Below are 21022 nucleotides of genomic sequence, written 5' to 3' on the forward strand. Positions count from 1 at the left end.
TTTTTCCTGAAAACAACTGTTTCAGTAATCTCATCTCCTGTCCCTAGGATATGACAACCCTCATGCCAGCACCCCCTCCCCCCCGGCCCCTGCACCCCTCTCCCTGCTACAGTGATCCACACTGAAAGTACTGAAAAAATTTACAGTAGGATACTATAATTTTCCTTTGGTAATCTTTCTTTCAAGAACAAGTGAATCTCCAGACCTACCACTTGCCAGCAAATCTGAGAGAAGAAAAACAATGCATCTAGAGGAGAGAAAGAAGGAGAGACCAATTTAATTAATTCATCACCAAGGCCAAAGACATATAAATCTTATAATTTTATCTGTCAACCAACATTATGAATTATTCAGCAAACTGAATCCCAAGAAGGAAGGGAGAGAGAATGTGGTTAGGAAGCAGCTGGCTGAGCAGAAGAAAGTGCTCAACAGATCAGAGTAAAACAAGCCTCATGGCTGGAAAAACTTAAGTGGTAGGTCTTTGTGACAATGAATGACAAGCACAGTTTCTTAGAAGAAGGACTCCCAGCACATGTGTCACTAGCTGGACCATGACCACCACTTCTGCTGAGATGATTCAAAGAGGGCTCATTCTGCCTCACACACACACACACACCCCACCCCTGGTTTCTGAGCAGGAGAATTTCCTCTAAATACACTCTGGTGTGTTCCCTTTTAAGATTGAGTTTTGTGTCCCCAAGGAGTTCCCCTGCATCCAGTCAGGAAGGCTGGCTATTTTATGTAGGATAAAATGCAAGGCATATACTAGGTCTAGATTCTCAGAAAAGTCAGTTTTTTAAACTATTAAGTATGAAAGTGGTTTTTTTTTTTTTTTTTTTTTTTTTTAGGTAGATGCTCACTGGAGTTCTTAAAGGTGAGAGAGGAGAAAAAATATACAAACCTCCTTTATGAAACTGAAGGTTGATAAACAAATGTATTTTCATATTTATATTTACCGTACCACTAAACTACCTAGAAGACATTGACAAGCATGTTATTTAAGCCTAAAAATAAAGTTGAGGATGAAAAATACTTACAGGGATATTCTAAACAACAGAAGAATGTAAATTTGTACTTTATATAAAGACTATTTAAGTGGTGTATTAATTAATTTGCTTTAGTAGTTGGAGCCTCACCCCCCCCCAATATTTGTACATTAGAGAAGCACTTATCTTTCATAGATGATCAAAATACTCCTGAAACTATTCTTGGCTGAACACCACAATGTCTTTTATAGATTTCTATCCTCAGCAAGGAGCACACAGTCTGACACATAGTAAATGCTCAATAAATATTAGCTGACTACTGAGTAGGCCAGAGCATGGCAGAAAGCAGGGAGCCTAAATGAGAGAAGGGACCAACCAAGGGGGGAAATCTACTAGATCCTACTTAAGAAGAGACAGTTCATTCTGTCCTGAGACACAGTCCTAAGGGGAGAGTATTGGGTGCCTCGGGTACGTGTGATCTTAGTTTCCTGCACTCACAAAGGAGCACAGCCTTCTCTAGGCCACCCAGGCAGGGTGGCCTGGAGGGAGGGGTGAAAACAACTGATTAACAGGACAACTGGAGAACTTCTCGCTTTTCAGGAAATAAGCAAGGGGAAGCAGCATAAAACAAACAAACAAATATATCCAAGTTCAAAGAAAGTTCTTGGACCAAGGCTCTAGTTTTCAGTTTATAGCAGAATGAAGGGCATTTAGTCCTTTCCAGACAATGGAGACTGCTGCTTTTAACTCGGGAATAAGGTTGGCAGAAAACTATTAGTAATAACATTAGTCTCATGGTGCTGTGCCTCCTACTGCCTCCATCCAAAAGATTTTTTTAAAACAATTGCTGTTAGGGAAGCCTTTGTCTTGGACTAGGAGAAAGCAAATGTACTCCAAGTAAGAATGAAAGATGCATTAGCAAAGTTCCGAGGGGTCTTCTGATCTTTTCAGGACACTAAAGGTCACAACTTGGATGTGGGACTGGAGTCAGGGGTTGGGGCATCTCGTTGATTGCTGCTTCTCTTGTTTTTAAGCTCAAAAACATTAATTAAATATGCAAGGAGCCTACTTAATATAGATGCATTCACTCTCCAAGCCCCAAATCAATGAGATGAGACTTCAGGACTGAAAGAGGATACTCAAGAGGTGAATTCTTGAGTTTTCTTATCTTAGATATGCCAGACCCTGGGGTTCACTGCACGCCACAGCTGTGGTGGATGAAGGCTTTTCCTGGGATCTCTAGTCATTTACTTACTTCGTTCTCCTTTTCCACCACACTGAATCTTATCAGATGCAGGCTAATGAGAAACCAGACTGGCAACGAGTCAAAAAGATTCAGAAGTTACTGAACAACTGATCCTTGAAAAAATGAAGTCAACAGAAAAGAGCTGTGTTTAATCTCTGCAAGGCTCAACCCCTGTAGCCCTTTTAGCTGAAAGACAGAGAGAAACAGAGAGAGCAGAGAGAGAGATTGACAGACTTAGGAACCCCTGGGACGTAGGGCTCTGCAAATACCATCACTTAACTAGTAGCTGCTTTTAACTGTTTACATCCTGAACAGAAAACATCGAGACTCTGCCAGCCTATAACCTCTAACTAACGCACAATATCCATCTCCCTGCTGATCATTTACACTAATTAGCGAAATTTAGCTAATTATCGCTGAGCCCTTCCATGTTTAATTATGGCTATTAGTAATCGTCTGTCTGGCTTTCTCCATCTCCCACTCCCCTTTCTCTTTCCCACTCTTTACAATCCTACCCCCACCCCAGCCCCTCTCTCCCTTAGAAGCTAACAGTTTCCATTTCAATGAAATCTCTTTTGCTTTTTGGGTGGTTGTCATTCTTTCCTCTCCTTATTTTATTTATTTATTTATTTATTTATTTATTTAAGAAAGCCCACACCAGACCCAGCGGGAGTCGCAGTGAAAACAGCCCCCAGATCAAGATCAAGCATTCACTCCTTCCCACCACCCCTCTCCACCAACCTTACAAGCTCTGAGCTACTTGACAACTCCATCAAATAAAATTTAAAGAGAGAGCCAGAAAGAGCCAGAGTACGTGCTGGCATTTTCTCAATGTGCCTCCACTTAACACTATGCATGGTACAGAACAGAAGCCCACGGCTAGGAGGCAGTGGGAAGAACTGATATTCTAAATGGGGTCTGGATGCTCTAGGTCTCCAAACTACAAGGTAGGGCAGGGGACCTCTAGTGTGGTTCACTCATGCTACTCCCGGGAGGGCTGCTCCTACCATTCGGTTCTGTGATTCCTACTCTCCTTGCCACCAGAGTAGAGTGCAGAGTAAACAAATATTGAAGATCCCTTCTTTGGAACAGTTTACTACAGCAGACTCCCACCTTGGTGGCAAACAACATCCTTTCAGAGGCAGCCTGCTCGGAACTGAAATGATTTTTAAGAGCCGTAAATCTCTTCCTTCAATAGCTATGCAAGGAGGATTGTTCGGAGCAAAACACACCATACCTGTTTTGAGTGAACCAGCCTCCCAGTGAAACCTTTAATTGAAATAACATTGGTATAAATGGTAGGATCAAAGGTACTGTAATTTACACTTGGGTAAATTCTAAATGGACTCTGTCCTGTCTCTTCTATCACTTCCTGTGTAGTAGTTAGCAGTCTTACATGTGCAGTTTCTGAGATAGCCGGTCTTTCCCTCAGACATGTGGACAATCACAAAGCTGCCCAAATGAACAATACTACCCTTTATTAATTGCATTTTCTGCCTTCTTACACTCAGCTACTTTCCTCCCTGACCTTAACCACACAGGCCACTTCCCAATAGTTCCATCAACTTCAGGCTGAAGACCTAAGGATCTCTGCTATCGACTTTCCCATGACTAGCTCCAAAACAAGATCTGAAAAAAGGGTGAAAGCAAGGTGAATGGATATTCTTAAAGTGCAAAACCCGGCACTGATCTGGTAAGTTGCTAGCCATCACTGGGGTGGAGGGAGTGAAGGAGACAGAAGGTTGCAAAGGGGGGAAATGTGGTGTTTGTGAAGCTATGAATGAGAAAGCTAAGGACAGGAGAAACCCTTAGAGAAACTGAAGGGCTGGGGCAGAAAACACTAGACTTTAAGGGGGTAATGAACATTTTCTTCTCTCATGCACATGCGATGGATGCTTTTTATCATTTTAAATTCATTTTTTTTTTATTATTATCTTCCCACCCTTGACATTACCTGAAAGGCGAGTGGGTTAAGGAATCGCTATGCCCCATTAAAAGGATAAAGAGCAGAGAGACCCACCGTGCCCTCCTCGAAGGGAGACAGGGGAGCGATAGATAGAAATAGGCACTGAGTGATGCTTGCTGCCATGGAAATGGTGCTCGTGCTGAGAGTGAGACCCCGGCGAGGAAGAGGAGGAGGAGGAAGAAGCTACATTAGAGGAACTCCACACAGAGCTGACGATACATCCCCAGAAGAGGGACCAGATCCCAAGCGTCCAGGCCGGCCGGCGAGGAGGGCTCCGTCTCGCGTGGATTCTCAGGTGCATGGTCAACGCACTGGACCACTACAGATGGGCAGTTTGAATTCCAGCCAGAGAGGAATAATGAAGTTCATGATGCCCAAGGGCCCATCATAGCCGCAGGAATACTTGCCCGGATTTTGGAAAGAGGGAGGGAATAAGCGCTTTCAAGACAGATGATGAATCAGTTTAAAAAAAAAAAAAAAAAAAAAAAGGAAGAAAAAGGAAGAAGGCAAAAGCTCCTCTTTCCCGGGGCTGAAATTTAGAAAGCCAAAGTCCACCCAGGTATAGCAACCCTCCTAGGGAGCCCCGGAATGCCACACATGTCAGGGGAGGCCCGCCGCGGCTTCCTCCTGATCTCCAGGCGACTCAACTGCACGCTCCGGGAAGCCACACAGAGGAAAGGTGGAAGCGAAGGAAGAGGGGGGAGGCAGCAGGAGACCCAAGAAGGCTCAGGTTAGTTTATCCCAACATCCAGGCAGTTTGAACATTTTTTTTCTCTTTTTCCACTTCCAGGCGATGCACTGCAGAACTGCCAGGCAAAAGGGGGCTGCAGGTGGGAGAGTTCTTCGCGCGTTCCCGAAATCTCGGTGGAAGGGCGCGGAGGCTGTTAACCCTGCGCGTTCTGGAAGAGCGCCACGGAGCAACCGCCTGCGTCCTGGGTTTCCCAACTGGATGAAAAGCAGCAGCAGCAGCCGGAGGAAGAGAACAAGGAGGACCGGAGGGAAAGAGGCAAGGAGGGGGAAGCCAGCGCGGAGCAGCCACCCAAACCAACGTGGCCCTGGGCGGAGAGAGGTGGGTGGGCGAGCTGGGAGAACGCGAGAGGAGGTGCCCGGCAGGCGGCAGAAGTGGCGGAGAGGCGGGCGGGCGCCGGCAAAGTGCGCGGAACTGGGAGGCACAGGTGAAGTGAAGCGAGGAGTTGGGGAGCCAAATTCACAAATGGGCAAGTCATATGCAAATAGCGCACTCCCGAGAGCAAATCAGTGCAGCCCGAGCGCTCTGCCGAGGGACTGGCTGGCTCCGGAGGGAGGAGGGGCCCGAGCGACCCGGAATCCCGGCCCTCCCCATTCAAGTACACGCTCGCTCGTCTACACCCGCGCGAGCCTCCCGCGCACACCGCTGCCCTCCCCGCGCTCCGCTCCCTCCCAGAAGAGTGAGCGTGTGTGTGCGCGGGGCTGAGTGAGACCGACAGACCTACAGACGGACGTTGAGCCTTTCCTCTCTCTCTTTTTAAAGCACCCTTTCCCTTCCCTCGGGCGCATTGGGCCAGATTCGGATGATTAAGGCACCTTTTGCAGTTTGGGAAGAAAAAACGCAGGCGATGGCTAAGGCTGAAGTAGCCCCAGATAGAAATAAAAATAAACCCCTTGAGTCAGCAAAAGCCCTGGAGCGGCTGCATACGGTGGTGCCGCCCGCACGCTCCCCCGGGCCTGGCGGTCAGCACCGCGCGGCCACTCTCCCGGCCCCCACCCGCAGCGGGAGAGGCGGGAACCCGCGTGCTGTCTCTTGACAGTGAACGGAAGACGCGGCCTGGGGACCCCAGAGGGTGAGGGGTTCGGTGGCTGGAGGCCCTTCGAGAAGGTAGCTCCTCCCCCCCCCCCCCCCCCGCCCACCACCACCCCGTGCACAGAACGCTCTCGGAAATTCAGGTCCCAGGGGTTGGTCCCCCCGCCAGCAGTCCTGGTCAAAGAACTTCAGAAGGGGCGAGGGCTGCTTCTGCTGGCGGAAGACGAGCGGTTGGCCCGCCCTTGACTGGCCTCGGGGGCGCTGCCCCGGGTGGGTGAAGCCTCCGAACCTCCAGGGAGCTGGGCACCCGAGAGCGCGGCTTTTACATCCAGGCTGAACCTGCGGGGGAGAGCGGGAGTGACACGGAAGAGGGCTGGCGCTCCCGTCCAGGCCATCTGTGCCTCCAGGAGGAAGCTGACCTAGGGCTCTGCCAGAGAACAGTGACATTCTGGAGGATATGGCCTCCACCCCGCCTCCCTGTTCCCCCGCACTCTGCATGATGAGGGCTGGAGGCAAAACCCCAAAGGGCAGCCCTCCTAAACCTGGGGGAGGGGAGCTAGCTTTGGTTTCCTCCTTCCTATTCACCTTGGTTAAAAAAGCCCATTACATTTGGGGGGGGGGGGCAGAGGGAATAGTACTTGATGGCTAAAATATAAACATACACACACACACACACACACACACACTCACATCATACATAATCATATATACGTTAAAATGTATATCTGTCTATATACCACATATATGTGTCTATATGTCTCTTTCTCTCTATATAAAATATTTAGGGGGCATTTGTCTTTTGACTCCTGATCGCAATCAACATTTCAAACTCACTGAGGAATAAACAAAGGAACAAACAGGGATTAGACAGTTCTGTTCATCCTTGGGACGCCCTGAGGAGATGTTGAGGAAATTGGCATTTCTAACAGATAAACATCCATAACAAAGTTATGGATGATTTGTCTTCAAGGTCAAATATCAAGTCCATTTTTGCATTGACGGTGGTGATTTGGTATTCAGGTTCTGAAATCAGTATTTTTAAGGTTCACTGCCTCATGGTGAATGGTGCACAGTCATCCCAACTGGTCAGGCTCTCTCTCAGCTGTAAGGGTGATCTGGGATCCAAAAGCCTCCAGAGGAGGTGGCCTGCTTTCAAGGTCTTTCATGGCCTTGGGTGGTGGCCTTAAACTAGCAACATGTACCCAGGAGCACCACAGCAAGCTAGAGGGGTGGTTTATGGAGACTCAATTTAAACCTGTTTCCTCCTCTGCAAAATGTAGATAATGTCTTCCCTCATGAGGTTCTTAGTAATTTTAAATAAGATAATGTATATACAACAGCTGGCATAGCACTTGACAAAGAGTGGCCACACTCTTTGTTCAGTAGAAAAATAAGCTAAAACTCCAAGGAGGGGAAGTATGATGTGGTTAGGGCCATATGTTATTAGTAAAAAGTTTGGAAAAGCAAGCAAACAAAAAACACCTTCCTGCCCTAAGTACCTTCTCTAAAGCAGATGATAATTCCCTTTGAATCCAATTGCTCCTTAATTTAGTCCCTCAGTGGGGCAAGTGGGTGGCTCAGTCCTTAAATATCTGCCTTAGGCTCAGGTCATGATCCCAGGGTCTTGGCATCGAGCCCCACATTGGGCTCTCTGCTCAGCAGGAAGCCTGCTTCTCCCTCTCTCATTCCCCCTCTCCCCCAGCTTGTGCTCCTTCTCTCACTGTCTCTCTGTCAAGTAAATAAATAAAATCTTAAAAAAAAAAAAAATTAGTCCCTCAGATAGATTCTCACTGCCCTTTGGATATGTTCTAACTGCGTCATGACCCTCCATGGACCTAGGTAACTTGGCCTAGTTCTCCAGCTCCACCTTCTGCCAGGTGACCCCTTACTCACTACTTTCTAGTCTCCCAGACCCTCCTGCTCTTTGTGTCAAGTTCTTTTCCAACCAGAAGCCTTTACATTTGTAAACCTCTAAGACAGATATTTTCCCAAGATTTTTATGAGACTGGTTCATTTCTCATCACCTCCCCAAAAGCCCTTTCTGGCTGTCATCTAAACTTAGCCACCACCACCCCTGACAGGCCCTTTATCCCATTACCTTGTTCTGTATCCTTCACGGTACTATCCGCTTTCTGAAATAATTTTACCTGCACTTTTAAAAATTTATCTATCTATTTATTTATTTATTTACTGGTATTCTAGTTCCTTAAGTTCCCTGAAATCTGAGCCTTTGTCTTGTTCTCTCTACACCCTTAGTGTATGGAAGAGTGGGTAGCACATAGTAGATGCTCAGCAAATATTTGCTGATTGAAGCAATCCAGTGAATCAGGTGCCAGTCTCATTGTAACATGTTCTTATAACCGTAAGTTTCACTGACACATTGATCTGGCTTCGATGAGATCGGCCCCTAAGGACACGTATTTCCCCACTTGATGAGTTGACCACCCACCCACTTAATGTTTTCCTTCTTTTCTAAATTGGCACTGAGTGTTGGAGATTCTGTTTTTGACTTCGTCCTGAGGAAGCATGGGAAGCTTAGATGGACCTTTCAATTAATTCTCTGCTAAGCAACAAAGTGAAAATAAGTCCTTAATGTGGTTTAAAATCTGGAAATGCTGCTGGTGTGTCACAGCTGGAACTATTCATTTTACTTGTCATACTCATAATTTATTTATTTTCTTTTTGCAAAATGTCAAAAGAAGTAGCCATGGATTCTGGTAAGGCTGCTTCCACTTGGGGACCCAGGTGAAAACTGAGGAGACATATCAGAAGATAAATCCGAGACTGGCTTATTTTTCTTCTTCTACTCCAAAGAGATAACCCACAATTATCTTGATAAAATTCAGGTCCTTCTCCAATTTAACACATTTTTGATTTCTCTTTTCATTTGTTTTCTATCCTTCCTATTTCTCTAGTCCACATATTTTTCTGAAACTTCTTTTCTAATTCTCATTCTCCTCAGGCCTGTTAGAGTTTAAATTAGGCTGATATATGGAATACATTAAATATATGTATTTTTCTTTTTTTTTAGATTTGTATCTCCATTGATACCTCCTAAACACTGCCTGTAGCTAGAGACCAGCTGAAGGATTTGTCCCAACCTCTACTACCATCAAAAGCCCCCCTCTCTCCTCCTCAATTGTCTTCTCTAGGGCCTCGTTGGGTAGAGCATGTAGCCCTAGATGAGTCCACTGATAAGACACAAAAAAAAGAGGAACGGATTTAAAAACATTATGCTCACCAATGATGTAAAGTCGAAAAGTTTAAATAATTTTACAAGAACAACCGCACTTAGTTCCACGGGGACAAACCCCCACAAAATCCTAAACAGACCTTTGGGAACCTTGGGTTTCTGAGTGGAACATAGTTTTAAAAATATTAACCAAACCAACCAACCAAACAACTGCAACAAAGCCTTCTCTATTCCTTCAGACTTTAGAATGTGCCGTGACAGAAGTCCTTCCCTGTTCCAATCTCCCCACTCCTTCCCGCACTCCCAGAGAGGGCTCCCAAACAAGGTGTGAGAATCCTCACTCGGCTGACCCTCTTTGTCTTGCTTTGTTCTGTACCTCAGCTACAAAGTAGTCCGGGGAATCTTCTGGCTTCTAAAATCGGCCTTGTGATAGGATTTCATGGCGCCTGGTGCCCGAGCCTAACGTGGAGCTGCTCTGTTGGTCTCACAATACGTTTTGTGCCTGCACGTGTCCATTCTCCCTTATACAGACTCTGACTTTCCACTTCAATGCCAGCAGGAGACACCTGTCAAGTGGTTTGTCGTGGGCACGTCTAATATCAGTCCAGAGACATGGAGAGTCCCAGAGCAGTCTGTTTTCTGCACGAGCCCTATACCCTTAGGTGAGGGCCCTCTTTTTCTAAACATGAAGAACAGAAATCCTTACGTTCTCGCGGTTCACGAAAGGTAAGTTTAGGAGGAGGAAAAACCAAACCAAACCAAACTAAAATCAAACAATAACTGAACTCTCATAATGTGAAATGAAATACAATTTCTGAAAAATGCAGGTGGCTGCTCACATGGCTAACAGCCGAACTTTGCTTTATTATATGTCAGATTTATTTACAGCCATGGAATTAATTCATCCCTCTGCTCATTTAAGAAAGTGATCCTGCACAAAAGCAGATTTTGATTATATTTCCCATTTAGAGGTATAAAAGAGAAGCATTATTCTTCTAAGCGTCACTTCTAAATGTATTTGATTTAAAAAAAGACAATGGTACCCTTGCATAACTTTAGTTTACAGAATGTATATATTACTTCTCTCCCTTCAACTTAGCATTCTTATAAATATCCATACTTATTCTCTTGTCCTCCTTGTGGCTGAAATGGGGATATCAGGAGTTTGGATGTTAAAAAATTTCCTTAGGAAATTTTCCAGATTTCTTGAGTTTGAGCAATAGTGCTGGGATATCTACTTCATTAGAATTCCACACATTTCTTCAAGGATAAGAAAAATACGAAATGCTCCTGGTAGACCTTAGCCATCTTCCTTCGAAGTCCAAGTGAAACTATTTTATCATGGAAGCAAATTTTCCTTATCCTCAAGGACAGAATTCAATTAGTTACTTGTAGGGATTTGGGCATTTAAACCCCTGTTAGTCTTCACTAAGCTTACGCTGGATATCAGAAATCTCCATTTCACATCCTCTGCATCGTGTAAATCTTTATCCAGTTTTAAGGACTCAAACAAGATGAATTATTGTTATACAATAACAGAATTAATAATATCATTTCTATGTTTATAAGATAATTACCAAATTAAAGATTTAGACAGCACTTTGAATGTGCATATAGATTTAGATTCAAGGCTCTGGTGCTCAAGACTTCCTAGGTTCAAATCCTGATTCTGCTTTTTCAGCTGCTTGTGAAAATATTGACAAGATCCTTAGCCTCTTTGTACCTCTGCTTTTTCATCTGTAAACTAGGAATAATCATACCACCTATTTAAAAAGTTTGCTGTGAGGGCACCTGGGTGGCTCCGTTTGTTAAGCAACTGCCTTCAGCTCAGGTCATGATTCTGGAGTCCCAGGAGCGAGTCTCCCATCAGGAGAGTCTAGCATCGGGCTCCCAGCTCCATGGGAGTCTGCTTCTCCCTCTGACCTTCTCTCCTCTCGTGGTCTCTCTCACGGTCTCTCTCTCTCAAATAAAAAAATAAAATCTTAAAAAAAAAAATTTGCTGTGAGATTTCAAAAATTAATATATGTAAAATGTGTAGAAACAGTGCCCGGCACATAAGTAAATGATCAATAAATGGATTTATACATTGATAAAAAATCTTTTTCTCCAAATGATTCCTTTAAAGTCATTCTTGCCGATAGTTTTCTCTTCTTTTTGATGCAAATCTCAAGAGGAGTGAATAAACAGAAAAGGTCCCCTGCGATTCCAAAATGTAGAATGGAAAGTCCCTCCCAAGTGCTGCCTGACTCATTGCATTTTCTTTGTCCATATTTCACAGAATGAGGAGCAGCTTAGTCATGCCTTTTCTCACAAATACCCTTCGAGCCAACTCCAAAACAATAAAGCTCATTGTGGTCCCAGAGCCAGATAATATGAACTACTGAGACCCAGCAATGTTTTATAAGTAATAATTTTCCTGTATAGGGTGAAACCCATACCATCTCAGTCTGCTTTGGGATCTAAAAGGTCTCGCTGGCTACTTTTCTTTCCTATTTCTTTATTTTCCTACTTTTTTCCTTTTTAATAAACAATTCTAATTATTTAGCCTTCCCGCTATAAGGCGTCCCCTCTAAATCTTTTAATATTTTCATTGGGTTTATTGGTGTTTTATTATTATTCAGTAAATGCTTTATTTCAAGTTAATGTGAATGTATCTCTAAAATAGATTCTACTCAGTATAGAAAGAAACAATTACTTTGGTGCATCAATTCATCTACTTCACGAACATTAAATTTTTGCTAACATAGGTAAGCCACCAAGTGAAGTCCTAGAGAGTCAGTGAAGATTTAAGGCCTTAAGAAGTATATAAGTTAGCAGGAAAATAAATAAATAAATAAATAAATAAAACAAGCCACAAATTCTATTCATATATACAGCCCCCAAAATACAATGTGATACATGCTATAATAAATGCATAAATGAAGTATACAAAAGACTAGAGAATTGAGAATAGAGAAATGAATGTAGGGAGAAAAGGTACCATCAGAACTATCAGGAGGGATTCAAAGACAAGATGACATGTGAACTGACTGTCAAAGGACTAGAGTTCAAATTCTGTCTACTACTTTTTAGCCATGTGGCCTTGAGCAAGTTCTTTTATACTCACTGACTTTCTTCCCTCTATAGTATAATTATGAATGATCCCCACCTCACAGGATTGTTTTGTGGGTTAAATAAGAAGATCTATCTTAAAAGAACATTGCAAATATTCAGTTCACTATTATTATGAATCTCAATGATTTCAAATAGTAGAGAGGCAGGAATATAAATTATGGAGACTACCAGCATGAGGTTGAATCCACAGAGGACTTCCTGGAGGAGGTCAACCCTAAGCTTAGCTTTCACTTGTCACTTACATTGGTAAAGCCTGAGAATCTCAGAAAGGCATCAACTTTTCTTTTAACTCAAAAAAACAGAATAAAACTAAACAGGTGCTTCATGGGATAAGGAAAGGCAACGAAAATCAAGAAAGGAAAGGAGGAGAAATGGAAAGCGAGGGAAGGAAAACAAGGAAGGGAAAAGCAAAGGGAGGGAAGGGGAAGGAAAACTCACATGTTGGAAGCTACATTCCTTCTCTCTAGTGACAGGGTTACCACATTTAGAGATGTCCAATAAACACCGGGTCATTCAAAAGTTAAGTGGTAGCATAGTCAGTTTTCATTTGTTCATTTCTCCCATGCCATTACTTTCCAGATGCTAAAATACCCATTGGATCTGATTTATAACACTGTGGTTAATTCTAGGAACATCATCATGCACACATCCATCTCATTCAGGTATCTATCTCACTCACGATTTGATGAAGGGTACATCTTCTAAGATAGGGGTACAGAGATCTAAAGCAATTGGCCACTTTCTCCTTGATACTATGTAGTCTTAAATTTACTGAAAGAAATCTTTGAGGGGAATAAGATGCATATTCCCTGAACAGAAGGTACAGAGTATTATCTAAACAGCTCCAAAAATATTTCCAAGATGGGCAATAAGGGCATTTCTCAGTTGTACTGAGAATTTAGCATTTTCCAAAACTAACACTGAGGTCAGGGGAATACTGTGATATAAGTTTATGTCATAGTAGGAGGAATGGACTGTTCTAGAAATAGATAAAGCAACATTAAGATAACAATATCAGCATTGATGATATCTAGGTCTTCAAAATCTACCATTTCCCATCTGGACAGGCAGTATTAGTTGTTCTTTCCTATCTTCTGTTAACATTTGTCACATTCTGTTATTATCAGTTAGCTTTATATTTGGGTTCCCTACATGATTTAGAGAGAATCGTGCAAGAAGCGGGGTCCTGTCCTAGGCTCAGACAACTTAATTTGTGGGGGAAGACAGTTTATGTTCAAGTCTCTGATCCATTCTTTACTAGCTGTGTGACCTTGGGCAAGTTACCTAGCCTCTGAAAATCTCTTACTAGTAAAAAGGAGATCACAATACTTGTCTCCAACTTAGCACAATACTAGACAATATGAGATGTTCTGTGGAGGTGTGTGGAATAGCCCTGAGATGTGATTAATTACTATAGATGAGAACATTTTTTTTTCTGTATACCAAACAAAAGACTCCAAAATATGCAAGCGTGTCATTATAAGGAAGAACTATTCAATATTTGGAGCCATTTGAAAATTGGAAGAAGAGATGCCTCATGAGGCCATGGGCTCTCCATCACATGAAATGTTCAAACAGCAGATCTCCTTTAGGGACACTGAAGTTACTGTTTTGCAGTAAGTGAGAGGATGGAGTATATAACCTGTAAGTTTCTTTTCAAATTTATATCTGACATTGATTAAATTCCTTTTTCAACTTCTTTTTGTTCTTTGCTTCAGCATTTACTTAAATATGATATCCTGGGTTTATTTTGAGGCTCAAACCCAATTCCTGAATACTACAAAATTTATAGCTCACTACCGTTTATTAAAGCCTCATGCACAGTCGTAAGAAATGTGAAACTTCTGTACAATGAATCTATTATTATTTCATTAAAACTTCATTTTTCATTTTTGCATGCAGTACAAGTTGTCTCTAGACACATTAACAATTTTATGTTTCTATTTTAAATACCAAAGATTATTGTTGTTGTTGTTTTTCTCCCATTAGCAACACCTACATAGCTGCTGTTTCTGTGATCTAAGAGGTCATTTTTCATTGGTGAAGAAATCATTGCTATGGAGAGAGTATGTTGACTTACTTGCCCTACTATCCTTTAACCACCCAGCAGGGAATCCTGGCAGACTGAACATAAATAAAACTAAACCTCTTTAAATAAAGACATGTATCTTGAAAATCCTGCGACAAAAAGCAGAACTACTTGGCCAAGACAGGGTCATTCCTTCTCAGGAGCTGGTATGGACAAGAAAAAGAGAGCTAGGTATTCAGAAGACACCAAAGAAAGTTACAGAACCAAGATACAGAGACAGAGAATGACTTGTACAATATCACACAGCATTTCAATGCCAGAATAAATTGAAAAATTCCTCTAGAATGTAAATCTAGAGTCAGGTATGCTTGGCTCCTACAGCCACATCAACATAAAATAAGATTATAAGAAAAATAATAATCCAGTAAGAAGATAACCCACCATGAGAGTGCTAATAGACACAACAAGGAGAGAATAAGGATTCTAAAAATGTAAGATAACAGAACAATTTTTTTTAAATTCCAAAATAATTAAAATGATTAATAAATTATAGAGATCACAGAGGATAAAAAAGTATTATGGTAAGTGACAGATATAAGAAAACTAAAATATTTTGAAAATGCAACACAATGATTTATCTTTAAATATTTAATTTATTTATTTTAGAGATATTGAGAGAAAGATGAGCATGAGCATGAGTGAGGGGAGGGGCAGAGGGAGAGAATCTTCAGGCAGACTCCTACTGAGAGCATGGAGCCCAACATGGGGCTTGATCTCATGACTCTGAGATCATGACCTGAGTTAAAACCAAGAATCCGACAAACATTTAACCAACTGAGCTACTCAGGAGCACTTTTAGTCAGTGGCTTTATTATATAAATGCAGCTGAATAAAGAACTGGTGAACTGGAGTAACAGAGGAAACTTTCTAAACAATAGCACAGAGATTGAAAGAGATTTAGAAAATGGAAAAGAAAGGAAACAAACAACAAAAAAGGAGCCATACCTTGGTTCATAATAGTGAAATCAAAGAATACCACAACTAAAATAAAAATCTTAAAATCAACAGATCACTTTTATGTAGAGCTCACAAAACAACGAATATAATAGTTTTGTAATGGAAAAAATATGCCTGTCAATCTAGATTTATTTATTTGAACAAATAATTTAAGTGTGGAGGCAAACCTAAGACATCTTCAGACAAATGAAGTTTGAGAAAGCATACCACTCATGGATTATCACTGGCATAAAGGTAAAGGATATTATTTCAGTTGAAAAAAATGATCCCAGAGAAAAGAAGGGGTATTCAAAAGGCAATGGTTGAGTAAAAGGAACTAATGTAATATAGCTTAATCTAAGTAAGCATTATAATTGCTACTTCTACAACCACCACCAATGGCTTGTTTGTGGTAGCTATAAAACAAGGATAATAACCAACATTTACTTAACGTTTATAAGCTAGGTATTAATTATTGTCCTTATTTTACAATTAGGGAAAGGGAAGCTTACATTCTGACTTGTCCATACTCACACAGCTTGTCAATTTTACAGTCAGGATTTGAACCCAAATCATCTATTACTGATCTGTGATCTAAATCACATTACTATTCTGTTTCTAAATGCTTTACAAGTGATGTGTGCAACTTCTGAGCCATAACTTAAAAGCCTGACACTTGCTTTCTGCTTGCTTTCTACTTCCTCTTTGTCCCTTTCTGGAATGTGGGTATGGAGATGAGTTAACTTCAACCATGTGACTGAAAACATTGACACATCTGGGTTTTTGTTTTTGGTTTCAGTTAACATTTGCCTGGTGACTTAATTAAAATATTGATTTGGTTGTTTTGAACTGAAACCACATAACTATGTTTAAACAAGATAGAAGATCCCTTTCTCTCATGCAGGAAAGCCTAAACCGGTAGATGGTCCAAGGCATTATGAGAAAAGCAATCTGGAGCTAAGGATGACCTAAAGAAGCATAACTACCATATCCTCAAATCAATATTCTAATTAATATACTTGGCAAATATTAACCAAGAAATAAAATATTTGTAAATATTGTTGCCAGACAATATTCATTTTATCTTGAAAACAAAACAAAAACAATTAACCCAGGAGATACAACAGTCCTAAATCTGTATGCACCTAATAAGATAGCCTTAAAATATATAAAGCGCATATTGATAGATTAAAAAAATGACAAATCAATGATCAAAAACCTCACTAAAATGTGTATTTCATGGGGGTATAAGCTTTTGTTTGTTTGATCTCTATAAGCAGAAAACAAAAGGCTATAGCTAGTTTAAACAGTATAATACCCAGACCAGAAGTTGGACATAAAAGGAACAATTAGAAAATTCCATCCTTTCAAGATATGTGAAAAAAATGTAAAAAAAAAAAAAAAAAGTCATGTTTTAGAATAATAAAATACTTTTAAAAAATCAATAATTGTATTCTATATCATCTGCCTACAATGCAATAACAATCTAAATAATTTAAAAAAATCCAAAACAAAGCAAAATATTTGTGATCGAATAAATGTTTTCCCATTTTATCAATGAAATGGGATAAATGAAATAAGTAAAAATGATAAACTGAATGAAGTAAATGCATATGTATGCTTAAAAAAATTCTATGGTCAAAGAAATGAAAAGTAAAGCACAAGGAATATAGTCAATAATAAAAACATTATATGGTGAGACAGATGGTGATTATACTTATATAGTGATCATTAAGTAATGCACAGAATTGTTGAGTCAATATGCTATACACCTGAAACTAATATAACATTGTATATAAATTATACTTCAATAATTAAAAAAAAGAAACTAATTCTATATCCTTAATTATCTTTGCATACAATGAAATATTACAGGGATGCTTTCAGAAAGAGACCTGTGATCAATTTCTTCTAATTCTCTTCCTTTTTTTATAGCAATGTTCATGACAAGTTATCTAACATATGTCAAAATGCATATTCTATAATGAAATAAAGCAAATGGCATACAAATGATTATATTAGAGTGTTGGCTATTTGATAACATATATATCTGTTGTGCTCTCCTATACGAGACTTAAAGCAAAAAAAAATCTAGGTTTCACATAAATTACTTGCAATGATATACATTAGAACTGAATTACGCTCAAAGCATTGCATAGATACTGATACTTAGTGCATGATGCCTGGGAAATTTACACCTTAGAGATTAAAAATAGTTATGTTCACTATCTGAAAATGGGAAAGGCCACATTAAATTAGTAGATAATCCACAATATACTCCATACCCAGAAAACTTGCAGCTATTCAGAAAATTATTGAGGTTTTATGAAATATTAATAAATAAGTTTACTGCCTGTGTTCCTGTTGCAAACACCAGTCAAGTTCTTTAACTCAGAAGTTGCTCCATTCCCTCTATTGGTAGAGTGAGTCCCCAGAACACCTACACCATTGTTGTAACTATTTATGAATAGGGAAGAGGTTCATTTCCTGAGACTGCCAGCCTCTACTCCAAAACTCAAGATCCTAAAAAAATCAACTAGAATTTAAAAAAAAGGGGGAGGGATTATTGTTCCACCGGAAACTAAATGCCTGGAAAATGTATCTGGTGCTCTCTTTTGATCCTCTCTGAGTAAAAATCCTAGAAATAACATTCCAAATGAGAACTTTGATATGAGCAATATCATCAGTAACAATGATGAGTGCAGAGCTTATTTTTAAGCCATAAAAGAAAGAGAAAAAAGGAGAAGAAGAAGGAGGAGGAGGAGGAGAAGAAGAAGAAGAAAAGCATGTGTATATGACTTGGAGCTAGAAAAAATCAGGAGACTTTTAAAAAGTTATACCAAAAGAGAGGTCTATCTTTGTCCCTTTAAACACAGTTTTGAACTAATCAAGAAGGGACTCCATTATGTATGATTTCCAATGGTTCAATGTGGTATAATTGAGAGAGAGATTGTCATGGTGGTTTAGAAATGAAAACATCTGGATTTTAATTCTTGGCTCTAACATGAATTGCCAGACATTAGGCAACTCACTTAACCATAGACTACCTCCTATACATCCGCAGTTATTTTTTTATTTCAATTTTTATAATAGAAACTGAGGCTAATGAACTATACAACTTTGAAGTAATAATACCTGCTAGCATGCTTCACCTACTTATATATTTTCCCTGCTATATCTCACTCCTGCTTGGCTTGGCCAACCACCCATTCTTTAATTTCTAGCAAATGAATGTAGATGTATTTACTGTGGATACCTTAGAAATTAAGAAAAGAATTCACAAGGGAAGGGTGGCAGAAGAGGGAGGGAAAGGCACAAGTCTTTAGAAACATCTCTCTTAGCCCAGTTCAGGCAGAGAGTAAGCCGTATCATCTAAGGAGTGTGTCTGTGTGGGAGTAAAGCATCACAGACAGAGTCATCATGTTTGAGACGTAATTTCCTAAAATGTATACTTTGTCGGTGTGCAGAAGATGAACAGACTAAGGTCGGTGCCTCCCAAGAGAGAAGGACAAAAGAATGATGTGCTATTGGGTAGTTCTGAATATTTTTGGAGGGTGTGTCTCTCTATTCATGAATAGGTCTGACTCATTGCTAAATAAATGAAACAGCTCTAAAGTTATGGTGAAGCTTTAGGAATAACAACACATAGCAAAATCTGAAGTTTCGAAGTCTCTTCTTGAATCTCTCTCTTATTTAGCTCCTGCTGGGACTAGGGGAGTTCGGGGTGGGTGTAGAATGGTTGTTGCTTTGGGAGTTACTCACAGGATGATGGTTACTAAATGTGATCCTGGGGGAGCAATAATAAATTTTAAAAATTACATGCAACTCTTGGGCTTCTCTCTTCAGCCCCCATTCTCCCACTACTGATTAAAGGAAAATCAAGAGTAGCAAAAATAGTAACCCCCAACTGCCCCCACCCCCACTTACCAGATGTGGAAGAGACTTTTGGTTGCTTGATTTATATCATAGGAAGATGATTACATACTGGCCCAAAGGGAAACAGAAACTAAAAATATTTATAAGTTATTATAATTTTTTTCTCCCCTAACTCATTCCCACCCCCATAACATTTTTGACCAGAGCTCTTGATGACCAATTCCAAACAAAGTTTATTTTCTTTTTTAAAACATCAAGTTTTTATTATTATTATTTTTTTATACAGTAGTCCTCTCTTACCCAGGGTTTTGCTTTTTGCAGATCTAGTTTCCCAAGATCAACCAAAGTCCAGAAGCAAATGCTCCTCATTCTGATGTATCATCAACAGTTTAGGAGCAGGGACACCTGGGTGGCTCAGTGGGTTAAGCCTCTGCCTTTGGCTCAGGTCACAATCTCAGGGTCTTGGGATCGAGCCCCACATCAGGCTCTCTGCTCGGCAGGGAGCCTGCTTCCTCCAATCTCTCTCTCTGCCTGCCTCTCTGCCTACTTGTGATCTCTGTCTGTCAAATAAATAAAATCTTAAAAAAAAAAAAAGAAGTTTAGTAGCGGCCTAATTTCAAATCATAATGCCTGTGTCATTCACCTTACTTCATTTCATCATGTGGGCATCTCACATCATCACAAGAGGAAGGGTGAATATAGTATAATAAGAGACCACAAGCACATAACTTTTATTACTACTAATATATTATTCTATTGCTTTATTAGTTATTGTTACTTAATTGCATGTATGTAGGTATATGTAAAGAAAAAAACGTAGTATATATAGAATTTGTACTATCCATGGTTTTTCAGGCATCCACTGGAGGTCTTGGAATATATCCCCTACAGATGGCTGGGGGAGTACTGTATTAAATAAACCTCTTTTGAGAGTGTTCCCTTTAATAAGAATAGTTGCAAATAGATTTATTATCAATTATAAATCCCTATTTTAAAAAAGCAATGTATTTCATTCAAATTTTTGATAGGCTAGTTTGTGTGCTTTCTGACATGGAAAGAACCTGAAAGATGTTCTCTCATTCAACTAGTTGTTAATCATTATTCTCTGCAATGTGTTTGAACAGTCTGAGGTTTCTGGCTTGAACAAATTCTTATGTTGAAGTCCTAACTCCTAATATGACTGTATTTGGAGAAAACTCTTAAAGAGATACTTAAAATTAAATGAAGAAAAACTCTTAAAGAGATACGTAGAATTAAATGAAGGACCCTAAATCCAATAAGATTGGGGTCCTAATAAAGAGAAGGAAAAAAAACACCAGGAGTGTGTGTATATGGAGAAAAAGGCCATGTGAGGAGAAGAGAGAAGACGGCCGTCTGCAAGTCAAGGAGAGAGGCCTCAGGAGAAACCCAACCACTGGCACCTGGGTCTCGAACTTCTAGTTCTAGATGAGAAAATAAAGTTTCATTGTTAAGCCACCAGCCTATTGTATTGTGTTACATAGCCTGAAGTAATATAAGGTTGTCAATAACAACAATGACTTTTGTGGAACAAGAGACATTTAGATCAATAACCTTAGAGTTCACGTGGCTCAAGAGTTCTTAACCCAGAGCTCACGAAACTGCTACAAAGAAGTACTATCTCTTTGCACACCTTCAAAGAGGTGCCTTTCATATCTTAGTCTATGTAAATTGTGCCCCTTGGTGCTTTATAAGTCTACACCCATAAGTCTACTCCATCATTATTTAGTGTATAATCTCTGTGGGTGAATGTAACAACCCTGAAAATGGTCTATAAAACTCCTTCCTGAAATGGCATTCAATTTCCTCTGGGAGTGC

At 40.4% G+C, this 21022-nt stretch overlaps 1 protein-coding gene across 41 annotated transcripts in view; it reads right to left on the reverse strand.

Moving 5' to 3' along the window:
* NRXN3 (neurexin 3) overlaps positions 1–21022 on the reverse strand; it is a 1566681-nt gene that overhangs the window by 523369 nt on the left and 1022290 nt on the right. Inside the window, exon 1 of one of the 41 annotated variants that reach the window (XM_059182670.1) lies at positions 4253–5669. The exons of 36 other annotated variants lie outside the window; for them this stretch is intronic. In XM_059182670.1, coding sequence (XP_059038653.1) covers positions 4253–4499 — 247 coding nt within the window. In that variant the 5' untranslated portion in view covers positions 4500–5669. Of the gene's footprint in view, positions 1–4252; positions 5670–21022 lie in introns of those variants that run through there. 4 more of the 41 variants (XM_059182673.1, XM_059182680.1, XM_059182671.1 and 1 more) reach the window with 4 other exon arrangements.

The sequence above is a fragment of the Mustela lutreola genome, chromosome 7 (assembly GCF_030435805.1).
Source record: "Mustela lutreola isolate mMusLut2 chromosome 7, mMusLut2.pri, whole genome shotgun sequence".
Classification (NCBI taxonomy): domain Eukaryota; kingdom Metazoa; phylum Chordata; class Mammalia; order Carnivora; family Mustelidae; genus Mustela; species Mustela lutreola.